The sequence below is a fragment of the Xenopus tropicalis genome, chromosome 10 (assembly GCF_000004195.4).
Source record: "Xenopus tropicalis strain Nigerian chromosome 10, UCB_Xtro_10.0, whole genome shotgun sequence".
Classification (NCBI taxonomy): domain Eukaryota; kingdom Metazoa; phylum Chordata; class Amphibia; order Anura; family Pipidae; genus Xenopus; species Xenopus tropicalis.
Window position 1 is genome coordinate 46,186,942 of NC_030686.2, and position 19,641 is coordinate 46,206,582.

The 19,641-nt window shown below is 45.5% G+C and overlaps 1 protein-coding gene across 3 annotated transcripts in view; it reads left to right on the forward strand.

Moving 5' to 3' along the window:
* ogfod3 (2-oxoglutarate and iron-dependent oxygenase domain containing 3) overlaps positions 1-19,641 on the forward strand; it is a 123,008-nt gene that overhangs the window by 24,510 nt on the left and 78,857 nt on the right. For all 3 annotated transcript variants that reach the window (XR_004220603.1, NM_001011105.1, XM_012971704.3), the window contains 1 exon segment: positions 8,490-8,613. Coding sequence is in view for 2 of the 3 variants with exons in the window: in NM_001011105.1 (NP_001011105.1) it covers positions 8,490-8,613 (124 nt within the window). In the remaining variant the exon portion in view is untranslated.

Sequence of the window (19,641 nt, forward strand, 5' to 3'; positions counted from 1 at the left end):
GATAATCCATATGTGAGTGCCAGGCTGCCGGCATGTCTGTAGCAGGGACAATGCCCCGAGACAAAGCAAAGTTTGGAAGAACCGCACACAGTTCAGCCTATGACTTATGGCTGCCGGTGGGTGCTGGGAGTTGTACAGTTTGCAGATTTGACAGCACTGATACAGTGTTATAGTTGCCAATTTTGCCTTAATGTCACTTATTTGCTCCTCTGCCAATATTCTGTCCTGCTGTCACCATCTTGCCCTACTGTCTTGCCCTGCTGTCTCCATCTTGCCCTACTGTCTTGCCCTGCTGTCTCCATCTTGCCCCACTGTCTCGCCCTACTTTCTCAATCTTGCCCCACTGTCTCGCCCTACTGTCTCCATCTTGCCCCACTTTCTCTCCCTACTGTCTCTATCTTGCCCTACTGTCTCCATTTTGTCCTACTGTCTCTCCCTACACTCTCCATCTTGCCCCACTCTTTCTCCCTACTGTCTCCATCTTGCCCCACTGTCTCTCCCTACTCTCTCCATCTTGCCCCACTGTCTCTCCCTACTGTCTCCATCTTGCCCTACTGTCTCCATCTTGCCCCACTTTTTCTCCCTACTGTCTCCATCTTGCCCCACTCACTCGCCCTACTCTCTCCATCTTGCCCCACTGTCTCGCCCTACTATCTCCATCTCGCCCTACTGTTTCCATCTCGCCCTACTGTTTCCATCTCGCCCTACTGTCTCCATATCTCGCCCCACTCTCTCGCCATCTCGCCCCACTCTCTCGCCCTACTCTCACCATCTTTCCCCACTCTCTCGCCATCTTGCCCCACTCTCTCGCCCTACTCTCGCCATCTTGCCCCACTCTCGCCATCTTGCCCCACTCTCTCGCCCTACTCTCGCCATCTTGCCCCACTCTCTCGCCCTACTCTCGCCATCTTGCCCTACTCTCGCCATCTTGCCCCACTCTCTCGCCCTACTCTCGCCATCTTGCCCCGCTGTCTCCATCTCCCTTTTCCCTCCCTTCCTATATGTTTCCTACTGTTTCCATCTCGCCCTACTGTTTCCATCTCGCCCTACTGTTTCCATCTCGCCCTACTGTTTCCATCTCGCCCTACTGTCTCCATCTCGCCCCACTCTCTCACCATCTCGCCCCACTCTCTCGCCATCTTGCCCCACTCTCGCCATCTTGCCCCACTCTCTCGCCATCTTGCCCCACTCTCTCGCCCTACTCTCGCCATCTTGCCCCACTCTCTCGCCCTACTCTCGCCATCTTGCCCCACTCTCTCGCCCTACTCTCGCCATCTTGCCCCGCTGTCTCCATCTCCCTTTTCCCTCCCTTCCTATATGTGCTGCTCAGTGAGCCCACTCGGTTCTGGGCCCGTTACAGACAGATGGCTGAATACGAAACCAATATGAACACATATAAGAAGAGAAAATAAACCCAGTGTAAATGAGGGAATCTTGTCCGTTTATCCTTTGGTTTCCCAGTCAGAGCACAGAGGAATTCGCTCCCCCTTATTAATCAGAAGATACAATTTAATATTGCAAAATATTATTTTTGAGAGGATCGGCTTGTGCTTGTTTTTTCCCCTTTTTGAGTAGCCGATGCTTTGCCAGCGCTGATTCTCTGCTCCCCTGTGAGTCTCTGCTTCCTCAGTACAAACCACAGCTGGTTCTGCAGACACTTGGCCCAAGAACATACACCCATGTGCGTCTTCCTGACTCGCTCCTTTTGGTAGGAAGGCATGCCAGGCTCTACTGGGAGCCAACCTCATCAGACACAGTGGAATGTTATGGGCAAGGAGTATGGCAGCACAGGAAATATTGCTTAGCAACAGCCCAGTATCCTGGTAGAACTATTAGGGGGGAGGAACATTATTCATTTATTAATAGGGATTGTATTCCATGTTTGTCTAGATTGCTACAAAAGGTAAATTAGAGAATATAGCTTACTGTGTATACTGTGTGTGAGGGCATAACTTATATATACCCTCTAGATATTATCATAACATCATGTCTGATAATATTTGTAGGCAGCAGTCCTGCCCTGCTTTATGGCTGAGATTCTAGCTATCTGTATAACAGAGCATTCTGTCACAGTGGCACAGATCCTATCTGATCCCCCCATTGTAAGCAGCAGTCCTGCCCTGCTTTATGGCTGAGATTCTAGCTATCTGTATAACAGAGCATTCTGTCACAGTGGCACAGATCCTATCTGATCCCCCCATTGTAAGCAGCAGTCCTGCCCTGCTTTATGGCTGAGATTCTAGCTATCTGTATAACAGAGCATTCTGTCACAGTGGCACAGATCCTATCTGATCCCCCCATTGTAAGCAGCAGTCCTGCCCTGCTTTATGGCTGAGATTCTAGCTATCTGTATAACAGAGCATTCTGTCACAGTGGCACAGATCCTATCTGATCCCCCCCATTGTAAGCAGCAGCCCTGCCCTGCTTTATGGCTGAGATTCTAGCTATCTGTATAACAGAGCATTCTGTCACAGTGGCACAGATCCTATCTGATCCCCCCCATTGTAAGCAGCAGTCCTGCCCTGCTTTATGGCTGAGATTCTAGCTATCTGTATAACAGAGCATTCTGTCACAGTGGCACAGATCCTATCTGATCCCCCCATTGTAAGCAGCAGCCCTGCCCTGCTTTATGGCTAAGCTTCTAGCTATCTGTATAACAGAGCATTCTGTCACAGTGGCACAGATCCTATCTGATCCCCCCATTGTAAGCAGCAGTCCTGCCCTGCTTTATGGCTGAGATTCTAGCTATCTGTATAACAGAGCATTCTGTCACAGTGGCACAGATCCTATCTGATCCCCCCATTGTAAGCAGCAGCCCTGCCCTGCTTTATGGCTAAGCTTCTAGCTATCTGTATAACTTAGTATGATATTCACCAAATCTTTCACAAAGGGTTCAGTGTAATCCCACAATAGTGGATTGAGTGCATCCCTAATATATAACAGAATATAACTAGCAGAATATTAATAAGCACCAGTTATTGGTCCCCAAAAATAAGTTAAACAGAAATATTGCAGAAAATGTCGCTCTCCCCCTGTCACTGCTTCCCACGGTGCCTGAAGCAGACGTTACAGTGACAGATGGGCCCCGGTTCCTGGGTGGGAGTCCGCCTGTTACAGACACGGGTGCCTTAGGAAGTGTATTGGATCACCTTATATGCCCCATAAACACGAGGCGCGTCGGATTATCCGATCCCTATGAGCTGTCAGTGTCTCTGGCTTTAGCCCCGCTCATCTCTAGCCTTTGTGTACTTGAAAAGCTGAATTCTTCCAAAGGGCAAAATTCCAACGCTTCATCTAAAAATGTTCCTCTCTGTCCAGAATTGGCATGACTGAGACGTGTGGCTCTGATTGGCTATACGCCCCCCCTCAGCAGTCCCAATGCAGTATTAGAGCCCCAAGCCTCTGCTGCACGGATGTCTCTGTGTGTGACAGCTCTCACTCGGGCCAATGGTAGCAGCTTTTATTATTCTAGATTCGCCGGGAAAGTGAGTCCTTGAGTCAGGGAATTATCCCCCGAGTCACCTGTGCAAGTAATGATAGATTAGGAGTTTGCTCTCCAGTCAAAATCTTTTTGTCTTGAAACATTGACCGTGAGCTGTGCGGCTGCAGCCGTTAATTGTTCCTTGGAGCTCACACTGCTGAAATAACTCAAATAACTAATGCAGGTTGTGGTGCCGCTCAGACAGATCCGTGTTTCTCTCTACGCTATATATATGTGGCCATATACTGTATATGGGGGCATTGCATAGATATCCATAGTCAGGCCTCAGATTGGAGTTTGGGAATGTATATATAACTGAACAGTTCAAAGTACAGAAGTCAAAAGCAAAGCGAATTAAGGGACATTGCTTTCATATCCATGGTTAGGTCTCACACAGGAGTTTTGGCAATGTACATAACTTAGTAAAAGGTACAGAGGTAGGAAGCAAAGCGAATTAAGGGACATTGCCTACGAATCTGTAGTTAGGCCTCAGAATGGAGTATGGGAAGATATAACTGAACAGTACAGAGGTTGGAAGCAAAGTGAATTAAGGGACATTGCTTTCATATCTGTAGTTAGGTCTCTGACTGGAGTTTGGGAATGTATATATTGAATTGTACATTGAACAGTACAAAGTACAGAGGTAGAAAGCAAAGCGAATTAAGGGATGTTTAGGTTAAGCTGCAGATTGGAGTTTGGGTATGTCTATATTGCTTAGTAAAAGGTAAAGTGGTAGGAAGCAAAGCGAATGAAGGGACATGGCATACATATTAGGTAGTAAACGCATGAGTTCAGGTAGGAAGTATTGCAGGAGTTTGCCCTTGGCAGGGATGCTAATTTGGCTAAAGGTTTCCTTGCCAGCCCCAGGTGCCTCTGTGCATTCGCTGTTAATGATTTCGTGCAGATCTCGCTAACCCAACCTGAGCGCCGCCGATCGATTAAACCAGCACGATGGGTTCCTGAGCGAGGCCAGGTGAGAGCGAGCACATCTCGGGTCTGTTTCATGGATCCATCGTGCCTTTCTCTGCATCTCAGTCACTGCTTTAACAGCACTGCTGCCCGGGGAGCCTGCGGTGACCAGGCAAATAATTCTGCCTCTACGGAGGGGGATATTGGGGGGCAGCTTCCGCCTCACCAGCAGAACCGCTCAGGCACGAATCCCATTTTGAATGCAAAATGAATCACCGCAATCAAATCCCAGCATGGCCACCGTCTCCGAGCTTTTGTGTCCGATATATTTATAAATAGGTTTGTTCCAAGGTGATGAATCTTCAGATCTTTCCTGCGAAAGAGGTCAGAAACCTTGGCAAAGGCCCCCCCGCGTGTCCATTCCATGGCAAGGTTGGCGTCCCCTTGCCTCTAATCACAGGGAAATGAGGCTCGGAGCAGTCACACAAATAAAGGCCAGCTCATTTTCTCAGCCATTCCTGCCCAGCGACCCATAACATTGGAGGATCAATCAAGGCTGCGCCTAAAGACTCAGCGGGACAACAGAAAAGATAAAGTGATAACGTAAAAACGGTGTTAGCCGACCTGCCAATATCATTAGCGTCTGTAGCCGGAGAGTTAGGGGCCGTGGTACCTGGGGAGTAATGAGAACCAATTGGTTTCCTAATAACCAGCAGAGCTTTAGTGCCGCCGAGATTGGGTTTTTTAACGACCGTTCTGCTTTCTCTTTCCCTTATTTAGGGGTCCCTGGAAATTTTTTGAATTATTTGCCTCTTCAGCTTCCAAATGTGCGGGGGGGGGGGGGTGGTTTACACCCCTTAGGGGGAGATATAAATGACCCCTTATGTGTTATGCTGCAAAGCTCGGCTTTCATAACATTGGGTGTAGAGCTGGGCGGTATGACCAAAAATTTATATCACGGTATTTTTCAAAATGATATCGGTATCACGGTATTTGACGGTATATAAATAAAAAATAAATAATAAATATTGGTGGCCAGGGCCCAACCACAACCCCCCCCAACCCCAACCCCCCCACAACCCCCACCAACCCCCCCTCCAACCACAACCCCCACCAACCCCCCCAACCACAACCCCCCCCAACCACAACCCCCACCAACCCCCCCTCCAACCACAACCCCCCCCCCAACCACAACCCCCCAACCAGAACTTCAGCAGAACTTACCCAACTTGTGGTTCCTCCAGCGATGCGTCCTAGCGACGTTGCGTGCGTGCTGACGTCACGTATGCACGCGCGCAACCCGGAAATACTTAGAAAAATTGCCAGGAGGCGCGCACACCGGTATGGAGGTATGTTAAAAATTTATATCATTTATTAAAAAAAAAAACGGTGTTCGGTTTTTATCGGTATACCGCCCAGCACTAATTGGGTGCCAAATGGGGAGGTTCACCTTTAAGATAACTTTCGGTATGTTATAGAATGGCTAATTCTAAGCAACTTTTCAGTTGGTCTTCATTCTTTGTTATAGTTTTTATTTTGAAAGGTATATTTTATTGCTTTTCATACAAACAAAACATAAAATAACACACTTAACATTACATTAAAGAGAATATGCTGGTCTTTCTTTTCAGGTCTGTCATTAAGGCTTGTTACAAATATCAAAGGGGAAGGTGTGACAATACAAGGTTTAAGCATAGATATGGCGGCAGTTACATAAGATTGGGTTATTCTTTGCTATAGTTTAATTGTCTCCTTCTTCTGACAATTTCCAGCTTTGAAATGGGGGTCACTGACCAAAAAAACTGTTCTGCGAGGCTACAATTTTCTTGTTAGTTATATTTCTTTCTATTTTCTTACTCTTTCTATTTCTCTTCTTTCTTTTTCTATTATCTTTCTATTCAGGCCTCTCTCATTCATCTTACAGTTTCTCCTTCATACCACTGCCTGGTTGCTATGGTAATATGGACCCTAGTAACCAGATAGCTGCTAAAATTCCAAACTGGAGAGCTGCTGAACAAAAAGCTATAATGACCAATAAAGACTAACTGCAAATAGTCAGAGAATCTCACTCTCTACATCAACCCCTTTAATTAAATCTAAGCAGCTGTGGTTCTAGATTCAGTTCCCCCCCAGTTAGACTATATACAGGGTGTATGGGCATTCTCCCCCTACTTGTGTGGATTTCCTCAGGGTTCTCCAGGGTTTAGGAAGGTATAGGAAAGTATAGGAAATGCAAAGGACTGATACTGATAGCTCATTGGATTTGGACAATAAAACAGCAATAAACCACAATAAATGTTTTCTAGAATTGGGAGGTTCCTCTGTGTTCTAAGCCTAAGACAATAGTGAGTGTTTGTAATATTGACTATAGACAGTAAGCTTCTCTTTGGTCTGACAAGAATGATGTATAATATCTATAAATCTCTGTAATTATGTCAGTGCTGTATAAGTAATAGGTGATAATAATAATAAGCTCAGGGGCTTCCAGCCATCATGTTTAGGGCAAGGGGATTTACTTGTCCAGCACATGAGGCCATATCCATCCCAGGGGTCACATTGCACCCCACAGAGTCAGACCGAGAAGCACAGCCATCTATTCCCTTTACTCTTGCTGTTGCAGTGATAATACAGATCTTCACATCTGCAAGCACTGGGGGTACCATTGTATAGAGCAGGGGTCCCCAACCTTTTTCACCTGTGAGCCACAATCAAATGTAAAGAGAGTTGAGGAGCAACACGAGCATGAAAATTCTTTTTGGGTTGCCACATAAGGGCTGTGATTGGCTATTTGGTACCCCTATGTGGACCAGCAGCCTGCAGGAGGCTCACGTTCTATTCATTCCTGTGGGATTTGTAGAAGCGTGTTTACCAAATAGGGAGTTCTAAAAGCTTCTAAAACTCCCCTAGGAATGAATAGAACATTGGGGGAATTTTATATCACATTTTGATAAATCTAAGTTTCCCTTTAATCTAGAAGCGAAAGTGCGCCGCTGTATATGTTTTAGAGTTTGTACTCGAACATTATGGATCTTTTCTGCTCCAGTTGATTGAAATGTTGCCGTTTGCCAGTACGCGGATCCCTGCCTTTAAAAGCAGTAATTAGCCATTGATTATTGCAGCCGTGCCGTACGCTCCTCCGCTGGCTTCATACACATGTCATTTGCTCAAGTGCCCACATCTGTCGGCCTGCGCTCCTGGCTTGCAGAGATAATCTCACCCTCCGTGCCAACCTTTCCCATTCTGCAGCAGCAGATGTCTGACCTGCCCTCCAATTAAAGCGTTAGCCTTGTCGCTCCATGTAGGACCCCCCCTTTTTTTTGTTTTTGGCATCCATTCAGCCGTTACATTGAGGGTTCCTGAGTGATGATTGTGCCTGATTCCACATCACAGGTATCTGGTTACTTGGGATTTATTTACCCTAGCAACCAGGCAGTGGTGTCAACGAGAGACAGGGATATGCAAAAACGGATGGCCTGAATAGAAAGATAATCAATAAAACGCAAAAAAAAAAACAGTAATAGAGAGCAACAGTTCTTGGTTGCCAGGGTCAGTGACCCCTATTTGAAAGCTGGTAAGGATCACAAAATGAAGGCAAATAATTTAGAAGCTTTAATGAATAAATAATGAACACCAATTGCAAACTTGCTAGCGATAGGGTATTCTGTAACGTACTAAAAGATCAATAACCCTTTTAATGGTCTCCCCTATAATAACAAATTGACCTTTCTGATTCGCTGTTCCTTCTCTTTCTGGGCTGCTCTCTTTCCCATGGTCCTGCAAGGAGGTTGCTTTGATTTTGAAACGGGCTTGGGTTTGTCCCGTTACATTAATGTCTGGCCAGCATGAAACTGGCCACTATAAGCTCTTTTCCCACTATGTACTGGGTCGGCTGTTGGAGAAGGTGGGAGTCTCTTACTCAGAGGTTTAAAGCAAATGGGCCCAGGTTACATCCAAGCTAAATTTACCATTGAATGAATATACTGTTTGTTTTTTTTCCCCCCTTTCCAGCATTCTGCATAAAAGTGCTTCCTTTAGTCCAACTAAGCACTCGTTTAATCCAAGCCAAGTGGTCTGACCTGCCCATCTCTCCCCCCCTCAGGTGACCTACGGTTCCTTCGACTACACATCCTTGCTCTACCTCTCAGACTACTCCCAAGATTTCGGCGGGGGCCGCTTCGTCTTCATCGATGAAGGTGCAAACAGAACAGTGGAGCCTCGAACTGGTAAGAAATCCGGAATGGAACCGCTCTAAAGCGATATTACTAAGTGCTAATTAGCTGAAAGGTGCTCATTAGTGGATACACGCAGCCAACACCAACCTGAGTAATTACAATAGAATAGAAAAACAATTATTCGTGGGAGAATCTTAAAGCATTTAATGAACAATTAGAGAACAGGGAATAGCGCACCTCCAAATTATCAGTTAGTGTTTGGCCGGGGGAAGATATTCTAAGCAGCTGCGGAATCTTTTTGCTTTGGATTATATCTCAGTACGATGTTCTATTGGTTAGAGGTTGCCCTTTATAAAGGGACTTACCCGGCGCCCCATGGATGTAGGGCAGCTTTTTTTAATCTCTGCTGCCCATTGAAAGCAATGTACTGAATGGCTTCTCTCACTGAGCGTGACAAAGAGAGCCGCCGCATAGAAAGGTTATCTCTCAGTGAATCCAGGGAAGCATAATACTATTTTTCATGATAATTTGGCAGGTCGAGGGCGCTTTGTGAGATTAGATATGTACTTGTCAGACAAGCAGAATGGCAGTTTTTTTATGTAGAAAGTAAGTACAAATATGCAGGGAGATAAGGCTGCTCTTTTCAGGGAAACTATAGCTGGCAGGTCCGGATTGAGATTCAAACTAGACCCTGGCATTTCACGTACACAGAGGCCCAAATAACCCACCAACAACCAGGGACTGTCTATGGCACTATTAGACTATGTGGGGTTAGGAGATAGAGACAGTGAAGGAAGAGGAGGCATTTGGTTTTATAGTAAAACTGAGCTCCAAAACCCTCGAGGGACTCGACAGGGCAGGGAACTGGCAGATTCTCACACAGTCCACAGTACAAAAAACAATGAATATATGTATATACGTATATATGTTTCACTGGGAATTTCCATGAACAGTTCTAAACAAGGTAAGTCAGCCTGGCAAAAGATTAGGCTAATAATCATGTAGTGAGTGTGCAGGAATGATTGTAGCAGTGGCAAATGGCTGAGTGGCTTCCTGATATTAATCAGCCCTGTGCCTGGAGTCAGCGGCACTGCACGTGCCCAATTTGCTCCGGGTTGGTGTCGCCATTTACTGTGCCCAAGTGCTACCAGCAGGGGGCAGTAGAAAGACTGCCTATGTATGTGTAATTTCAGGAGGCAATTTTAGTGATGTAGAGTAAATCCAAGCAGAAATAGCAGCACCTCTTTTCTCAGGCTTTAAATGCACCCATAAATGACCACAGGGTACAACAGGCACTTATCCACTTACAGCTCCAAGCCCCTTTGACTGCCTCAGTAAGAATAGTGGCAATTATAGTTCAGCGCTAGTGAGGAGAAACACACATTTCCTATCGCCGATTTCAGTCACTTTGTAGAAGGTTTTAGAGGAGCAATCAGTCTTTTCTATAACATTGAAGCACTGATTGTACAAGGCAGAAAAATCAGCGTTGTCGGAGGCAGCATTGTTCCGCGGATGCAACGGAACTTCCACACAAGCTTTCCCTGACCCGCCGTGTGTATGGCCGTACATCTGATCCCCCTGTCCCAATAGGCGGATATTCCTGTGTAGAAGCAAAAGGATTTTATTGTATATAATAGCTCGTTAGTGAACAATATCCAATATGTTTGTGGCACCGTACTGAAGGGCATTCTCTAATGTACACATTTCCATTAGCCAGATAATGAGTGATCGTTTCATACCGTTCCTCTAACAAAGTGCCCCCTCGCTCGGCTTTATTCCGCAGAGTATTTTTAGCCTGATAATGAATAGAACGTGCTCTTTGAAGGAAAAATATTCCCTATTTAGCAGCAGGATTTATCTTCATATGTGCTCAGAGGGACAAATGGCTGTTTGTAGGTAAGGTTTATATTTATTTATCTTTTAAATGCTCATCAGACATTCAGCTATTTATATTTGTTACTGTCCCTTTAAGCCTTGGATCTAGTTCTGTTTCCAGGATAACTTGATGGGTGACAGGTACTTTGGAATTCCCATTCTGTCTCCGTATTTGTCACTTCTGATAGGCTCTGTCACTTCTCCTGGAATTAGAAGTCTTCTTCTTTGTGGCACAGCATAGGAAACCAATGGGACTTGACAGCAGCATTTTATATCCAATCTCCACCTGACTGATTAGCTCTCAGGGTAACTCTATACAGGATCCAGTGACAGCTCGCCTGAGGCACATACACCGCATAGCACAAAGCCCCAGGAAAGAGACACCTTTACATTTTACAGTAACACAGCCTGGTTCTTATTAGACTATGTAGATGAATATATTTCCCTGTATTGTAGAAATGTAATGCCCATGAGAAGTTTGGCTTGGTCCATTGGATCCTCCTAAGCAGCCTATACTTTCTAGTTATTCCTATAGGGACACAGAGGGACTGGGGGAAATTAGTTATTAACATAGGGGAACCTATCGAAAACACTGCGAGGATCAGAAAGTAACATGGGTGCACAATGTAGATTGTACAGAGGGGCTGCTGTAAGATGCCATAGACAGTCACTATTTATTGGGCTGGAGGGCTGTTTGTGCCTCTGGGTACTTGGAATGCCAGGACCCAGGCCCAGACTGGCAATCTGTGGGTTCAGACAAATGCCAGGGGGCTGCTGTAAGATGCCGTAGTCACTAACTATTGGGCCTGTGGGGGGCATTTGGGGCCTTTGTGTACTTGAAATGCCTGGGATTTTTTTGAATCCCAGTGCAGACTTGCATGGGTAGACCAGTGAGTAAGGCTGAGTGGATTGGTCAGTAAGTAAAGCCTTTGGGTCAGTAAAGGTGGCCATACACACTAAGATCCGATCGCTTAGAGAGGTCGCCAAGCGAGCGGATCTTCTCCCGATACCTCCATCTACGGTTGGGCGATATCGGGCTTATTCGGCCCTGGAGCCAAATAGTTGAATTAGAACAGCAGGTATAGGTGCCCTTGGTTCGTGGATCACATCGGCTCATTGATGCAGTCCCTGAAGTGACGGAGCCTATACCTGTCGTTCTGACAGGGGCAGATAAGCTGCCGAATCGGAGGACTAATATTGGCAGCCGAAATGGGCCCATGTATGGGCACCTTAACACAGTGGAACCCATTAGAAGCAAAGGGTAAAACTCAGTGACACATTAAGCCTTATTTACAAGTGCAGCGCAGGGTGCAAAGTGCAACAAAGGAGCACAAACTGCCACATTTTGGGTGGTGGGTCAGTTAGTAACACAGCAATATGGCAAGGGTCAGAGAGTATGAAAATGGAGCACAGGAGGCATTAGTTTTTGTTTAATACAAATTCTTAATGGAACACGGGGGAACCAGTTGGAAGCACAGAGGGTAATGCTCAGGGGTATCAGTAACATGGGGAGGGGATTAGTGACGGTCAGGCATAAGCTGCCCATACACATTGATCCGCTTATTTGACAAGGTCACCAAATGAGCCGATCGTTGGCCAATTTTGCCACCTACACACTGGGATGATTAGATTGTTCCATTGATCGGATAATGACAGAGAAGTTGCCGTAGGTTTTACTACGTTGCTGTAAATCCCTTAGCCGTGCTTTTTATAAATGCCCTTTATTTTAAGCAACACTGTCTCTATCTTGATCATAGTCCCTTCCTCGCCGTGTTAGCCGTCGCCTCCGCCTTGAGGCCATTCCCATTAATCTCGGAAAGCTTTCTCTCATCCTTGCCATGCACCATCTACTTCATTTATCAAACTGTATTTTCCACAAAACGCTGAACTTTAAATAGAACCGCCGTAAATCTGACCGCGCAGCACTGCTTGATTCTTACATTGCAAGTCTCCGATTCTCAAATAACCAACATAAACGTCAAATAAAGAGCAATACCAAGACTATATTGCCTTCAGTACAATAGGAAGTGCTGCTTATTGGACTTTAACTGCGCCAGAAATCGGTACAGATTTAGGCACTTAATCCCAGCGCATGACTGAGTGGCGTTAGAATGAAACCCCTTAGGCACTTATTGTCAGTCTTTCAGCACAAACACATCAGGTTGTTTGTAGGAAAGTCTACTTTTTGTCTATTGGCCTTGCTGTGTGTTTATTGTGAGTGCTACCCCTAACCAGATTCTGTAAAACTACAGTCACCCCGCTATAGTTCCAGGGGTACCCAGGGCACAAATAAGCACTCACCCCAAATCCCCCCCTAACTGGCCTTCAGGCTGGGCCCCCTTAGCCCATAACAAGGTTACAGATATATAGAAACATTGGGGTAACAGTCACCCCGCTATAGTTCCAGGGGTACCCAGGGCACAAATAAGCACTCACCCCAAATCCCCCCCCCCTAACTGGCCTTCAGGCTGGGCCCCCTTAGCCCATAACAAGGTTACAGATATATAGAAACATTGGGGTAACAGTCACCCCGCTATAGTTCCAGGGGTACCCAGGGCACAAATAAGCACTCACCCCAAATCCCCCCCTAACTGGCCTTCAGGCTGGGCCCCCTTAGCCCATAACAAGGTTACAGATATATAGAAACATTGGGGTAACAGTCACCCCACTATAGTTCCAGGGGTACCCAGGGCACAAATAAGCACTCACCCCAAATCCCCCCCTAACTGGCCTTCAGGCTGGGCCCCCTTAGCTTATATTCACAGCATTCTGTCACAGTGGCACAGATCCTATCTGATCCCCCCATTGTAAGCAGCAGTCCTGCCCTGCTTTATGGCTGAGATTCTAGCTATCTGTATAACAGAGCATTCTGTCACAGTGGCACAGATCCTATCTGATCCCCCCATTGTAAGCAGCAGTCCTGCCCTGCTTTATGGCTGAGATTCTAGCTATCTGTATAACAGAGCATTCTGTCACAGTGGCACAGATCCTATCTGATCCCCCCATTGTAAGCAGCAGTCCTGCCCTGCTTTATGGCTGAGATTCTAGCTATCTGTATAACAGAGCATTCTGTCACAGTGGCACAGATCCTATCTGATCCCCCCATTGTAAGCAGCAGTCCTGCCCTGCTTTATGGCTGAGATTCTAGCTATCTGTATAACAGAGCATTCTGTCACAGTGGCACAGATCCTATCTGATCCCCCCATTGTAAGCAGCAGTCCTGCCCTGCTTTATGGCTGAGATTCTAGCTATCTGTATAACAGAGCATTCTGTCACAGTGGCACAGATCCTATCTGATCCCCCCCCCATTGTAAGCAGCAGTCCTGCCCTGCTTTATGGCTGAGATTCTAGCTATCTGTATAACAGAGCATTCTGTCACAGTGGCACAGATCCTATCTGATCCCCCCCATTGTAAGCAGCAGTCCTGCCCTGCTTTATGGCTGAGATTCTAGCTATCTGTATAACAGAGCATTCTGTCACACTGGCACAGATCCTATCTGATCCCCCCATTGTAAGCAGCAGTCCTGCCCCGCTTTATGGCTGAGATTCTAGCTATCTGTATAACAGAGCATTCTGTCACACTGGCACAGATCCTATCTGATCCCCCTCACTCACTTTTGCTTTTAGTAGAAATCTGACCTATATATTTCAGGGTAGGGGTGAGGATACTTCTATGAAATGCACTTGTGAAACACATTACGGTAAAGCTGTTATAAGCAGTAAAGCAGGGCCAGAAATTTAATTGGTGACAGTTTACAGAATCTCCCTTTGCTCTTTAGTGAGGTGACATTCACACCTATACTGGGGCCGGATTCACAGATATATAAATAGCTGCCCGTGGCTGCAGCATTCTACGGTCTAAATTGTTCAGCATTACATTCTGTGCTAGGCAATATAGATTAATATTCTACACAATGTGTGATGTTCCCCTGTATCTGACACACGGAATACACGGAACATGTATTTGCGACCAATGATAATTACAGACCCGCTTCCAAGCTGCAGGAGGCCGTAAATGCAAACCTCCATTTAATCCAGCCCTTGGGCAAAAATGAACAGGTAGTTTAGTGCCGTAGGCTTTGTGTGGAGAGGAGTTGAAATAATTACATTTGGTGTAGTGTATAATTAATATAAATGAGACAAAGGCACGGGGAGTAATTAGCTGTACAGCAGTTCTAATGTGTAGTGCTGGCTCCTTCTGAAAGCTCAGACTCAGGCACACTTTACTGCTGCGCTGCAAGTTGGAGTGATATCCCCTCCCCCCCAGCAGCCGATCAGCAGAACAATGGGAAGGGAGCAAGATAGCAGCTCCCAGTAGGTATCAGAATAGCACTCAATAGTAAGAAATCCAAGTCCGGCTTGGGACTCCTCCAGTTACATGGGAGTAGGAGAAACAATAGGTTAGCTGAAAGCAGTTCTAATGTGTAGCGCTGGCTGAAAGCTCAGACTCAGGCACACTTTACTGCTGCGCTGCAAGTTGGAGTGATATCCCCTCCCCCCCAGCAGCCGATCAGCAGAACAATGGGAAGGGAGCAAGATAGCAGCTCCTAGTAGGTATCAGAATAGCACTCAGTAAGAAATCCAAGTCCGGCTTGGGACTCCTCCAGTTACATGGGAGTAGGAGAAACAATAGGTTAGCTGAAAGCAGTTCTAATGTGTAGCGCTGGCTCCTTCTGAAAGCTCAGACTCAGGCACACTTTACTGCTGCGCTGCAAGTTGGAGTGATATCCCCCCCTCCCCCCCAGCAGCCGATCAGCAGAACAATGGGAAGGGAGCAAGATAGCAGCTCCCAGTAGGTATCAGAATAGCACTCAATAGTAAGAAATCCAAGTCTGGCTTGGGACTCCTCCAGTTACATGGGAGTAGGAGAAACAATAGGTTAGCTGAAAGCAGTTCTAATGTGTAGCGCTGGCTGAAAGCTCAGACTCAGGCACAAGGCACTGAGATGGCGCCTACACACCAATATTACAGCTACAAATACATTTGTTGGTTCAAGGATAAAAGGTTAAATGGCAGAGGGAATTATTTGCTGTGTAACAGTGTCATTTAGAAATAAAAAGTACCCATAAAAATCATGTCAGTATCCCTTTAAGATCACAAGGCACCCAGTGCCTAGTGAACCCACACAGTGTCACTCTCCTTGGCCTTCTAAACGTTCGCTCAGAATGCCAACCATAAGCTTAGGAATCTCCCATGGAGCCAAGAACATGGAGACATGAAACCCGTCTCTGAGAGAGAACACAAACATCCCATTGGTCCAAAGTAAAAGTCTCCTGTAGTGTGCCATAACCCAACATGAGGCTCAAGAGGCTCTAGTACTTTGGCACAATGTCCTTCTGGGTTCTCCTGCAGCTTCATGCTTAGTCCCATTTTTAATCAAAATAACCGACAGTGTCGCTGATTTTATGGGCGGAAATTCACTTTGCGGAACTCTAAAGGGGTGTTGCTGTTTGGGTTGGGCCTGTGACTGGGCGAGGGGCTACAGCTGCCATCAGAACAACCCACAGTTCCTTCAACTCAGAGGCCCCCCTTCTCCAAGTTCATTCTTCAGACCGTTCCTATGGCTTTGCCATGTGTTTGATTGTATTGCAGGCTAACATGATTTAGTGTTACACCCCGTGTCCTTGGTTTTGCCGGATATATATCCACTTTCCACTGTCACCTTCCAGGACTTTCCCAGTGCTCTTCAGCTGTCCTTTGAGATCCCTGGGCTTCCCTTGCTCAGCAGTTCTCTCCGCACATTGATTAATATCGGTGGCTTCTCTATGAGCCTCATTCTCTGAATGCCACTCTTCCCTCTGCCCCCTACGAGTCAATTCATTCTGCATAATAGTTCCAGCTCCACTTGTCTGGATTTATCCACCTCTGTAATGTCAGGGGGCAGTAAAACCAACAGCCCCCCCTCCAGCCTGTTTTGCTACCCCGTAGAGAGGACATAAACCCACAAAATTGGTAATTTAAAAAAATGTTTCTGTATTAAAGTTATATTCTGGTGCTTCCTTGTGTCGCTGGCACAGCACAGACCTGCGGGCATTGCTAGGCTGGCAGCCCAAGAGATCATTGGAATGTAAATGATCCGATACCTCCTGGTACATTGGGAAATGCACTGTCCCTGATGGAACTCTGAGAGATTGTGCTCAGCACTGGGTTCCTGGCAGGCAGATTGGGGAGAGCGGCTCTGTACCAACAGATGTACTGGTGAGCAGCATGTTCCATTGGGAAGGCCACTCGCTTATATTCTATTAACCCACTGGTCACTACTGTAAATGATAAGGATATTAGCAGTCACTGAGGGGTTCTGTGCCCATATAAAGGCACAAGGCTGCAGGCTGAGTTATACAGGGAACTCTGAGTATCACTCATGTATTATAAGGGGTAATGTACCCCCTACTGTAAATGATAAGGATATTAGCAGTCACTGAGGGGTTCTGTGACCCCATATAAAGGCACAAGGCTGCAGGCTGAGTTATACAGGGAACTCTGAGTATCACTCATGTATTATAAGGGATAATGTACCCCCTACTGTAAATGATAAGGATATTAGCAGTCACTGAGGGGTTCTGTGCCCCATATAAAGGCACAAGGCTGCAGGCTGAGTTATACAGGGAACTCTGAGTATCACTCATGTATTATAAGGGGTAATGTACCCCCTACTGTAAATGATAAGGATATTAGCAGTCACTGAGGGGTTCTGTGACCATATAAAGGCACAAGGCTGCAGGCTGAGTTATACAGGGAACTCTGAGTATCACTCATGTATTATAAGGGATAATGTACCCCCTACTGTAAATGATAAGGATATTAGCAGTCACTGAGGGGTTCTGTGCCCATATAAAGGCACAAGGCTGCAGGCTGAGTTATACAGGGAACTCTGAGTATCACTCATGTATTATAAGGGGTAATGTACCCCCTACTGTAAATGATAAGGATATTAGCAGTCACTGAGGGGTTCTGTGACCATATAAAGGCACAAGGCTGCAGGCTGAGTTATACAGGGAACTCTGAGTATCACTCATGTATTATAAGGGATAATGTGCCCCCTACTGTAAATGATAAGGATATTAGCAGTCACTGAGGGGTTCTGTGCCCCCCATATAAAGGTACAAGGCTGCAGGCTGAGTTATACAGGGAACTCTGAGTATCACTCATGTATTATAAGGGATAATGTACCCCCTACTGTAAATGATAAGGATATTAGGATTATTTCACCTTTATTGCAAAATGTAGTTTAGTTGAAAGAATATCCCGGTTCCTTATATATAAGCCAGTAGCGCTGCAGTGCTGCTAGTAGAGCAGTGTGGCCCTTTATATGATGAGCTGTAGAGCTTGTGCAGTTGATTAAATCAGGATTCAGCCCTTTGTGGGAAATGTTTTATTCACAAGTTACTGCAGGGAAAGGAGCTAAAGGTTGCCCCCCGCACCTAGTGGCCCCCCATAAACTGTCCCGGAGCAAACCTTGAATATAAAGGAGCTGCTAAAACACAGCACTGCTCAATCTATTTCCATTAGTATGTATGATCCAGAAAATCTCTATTCACAGGGATTAGGACAAACATCTAATATGTATCTGCTGGGAGTAAGCTTTCGTGGGGCTCTCTGTCAACTAGAATCTTACCGGATGTTTTACTGCGACATCTTCACTCCTCTTGGGTGCGAGAAAGAAGGCAAAATAGGGATTTATATGCGCCGAGATAAATTGTTACCCACTGCTTGATTCTAGCAGCGTTCCCTTAGCCAGGCTAATCTCTCTAGCGATGCGTATAATGTGCAGCTACGGCGGCTTCTGCAGCACAGAGATACAGTTATATTACTACAGGTATGGCATCCCTTATCCAGAAACCCGTTATCCAGAAAGCTCAGAATTACGGAAAGCCCATCTCCCATAATTCTGAATTTTAAAATTGATTTCCTTTTTCTCTGTAATAATAAAACAGTACCTGTACTTGATCCCAACTAAGATATAATTACCCCTTATTGGGGGCAGAACAGCCCTATTGGGTTTATTTAATGGTTAAATGATTCCCTTTTCTCTGTAATAATAAAACAGTACCTGTATTTGATCCCAACTAAGATATAATTACCCCTTATTGGGGCAGAACAGCCCTATTGGGTTTATTTAATGGTTAAATGATTCCCTTTTCTCTGTAATAATAAAACAGTACCTGTACTTGATCCCAACTAAGATATAATTACCCCTTATTGGGGCAGAACAGTCCTATTGGGTTTATTTAATGGTTAAATGATTCCCTTTTCTCTGTAATAATAAAACAGTACCTGTACTTGATCCCAACTAAGATATAATTACCCCTTATTGGGGGCAGAACAGCCCTATTGGGTTTATTTAATGGTTAAATGATTCCCTTTTCTCTGTAATAATAAAACAGTACCTGTACTTGATCCCAACTAAGATATAATAATCCTTATTGGGGCAGAACAGCCCTATTGGGTTTATTTAATGGTTAAATGATTCCCTTTTCTCTGTAATAATAAAACAGTACCTGTACTTGATCCCAACTAAGATATAATTACCCCTTATTGGGGCAGAACAGCCCTATTGGGTTTATTTAATGGTTAAATGATTCCCTTTTCTCTGTAATAATAAAACAGTACCTGTACTTGATCCCAACTAAGATATAATTACCCCTTATTGGGGGCAGAACAATCCTATTGGGTTTAATTAATGTTTTATTGATTTGTTAATAGACTTAAGGTATGGAGATCCAAATTACAGAAAGACCCCTTATCCGGAATACACTGGCTCCCGAGTATTCTGGATAATGGGTCCTATACCTGTACTACTGCCCCCCCCCCCGGGGTAATGTAGCTGCTGTGCAGGGACTTGGTGAAACGCTAAGGGCAAGGCCACGTGGGGCGGAGCCTGCGGATAAGATCGCTTGTTTATTAAAAATAAAAATCCCCTTTAATAATAAAACTTGAACGTCTCGAGTTTACGAGTTCGAAAAACTCAAACAATTCAAGTTTGAGAATCCGGCTAGACTTTGCCTATGGCAACTCCCGTTGGCTTCTATAGAAACTTGCAAGCTTTTTAGATGGTGAATTTTACATTCATGTTTTGGGTTTCTTGCATCCCTACTTGCTACGTACAGCCACCCTTAGGCACGGTGGGCAACAATGATTCTTTTTTTTTTTTAACCATACAAAGATTTGACTCAATTTGGCAGTTAAAACCGTAACGGAGCTATT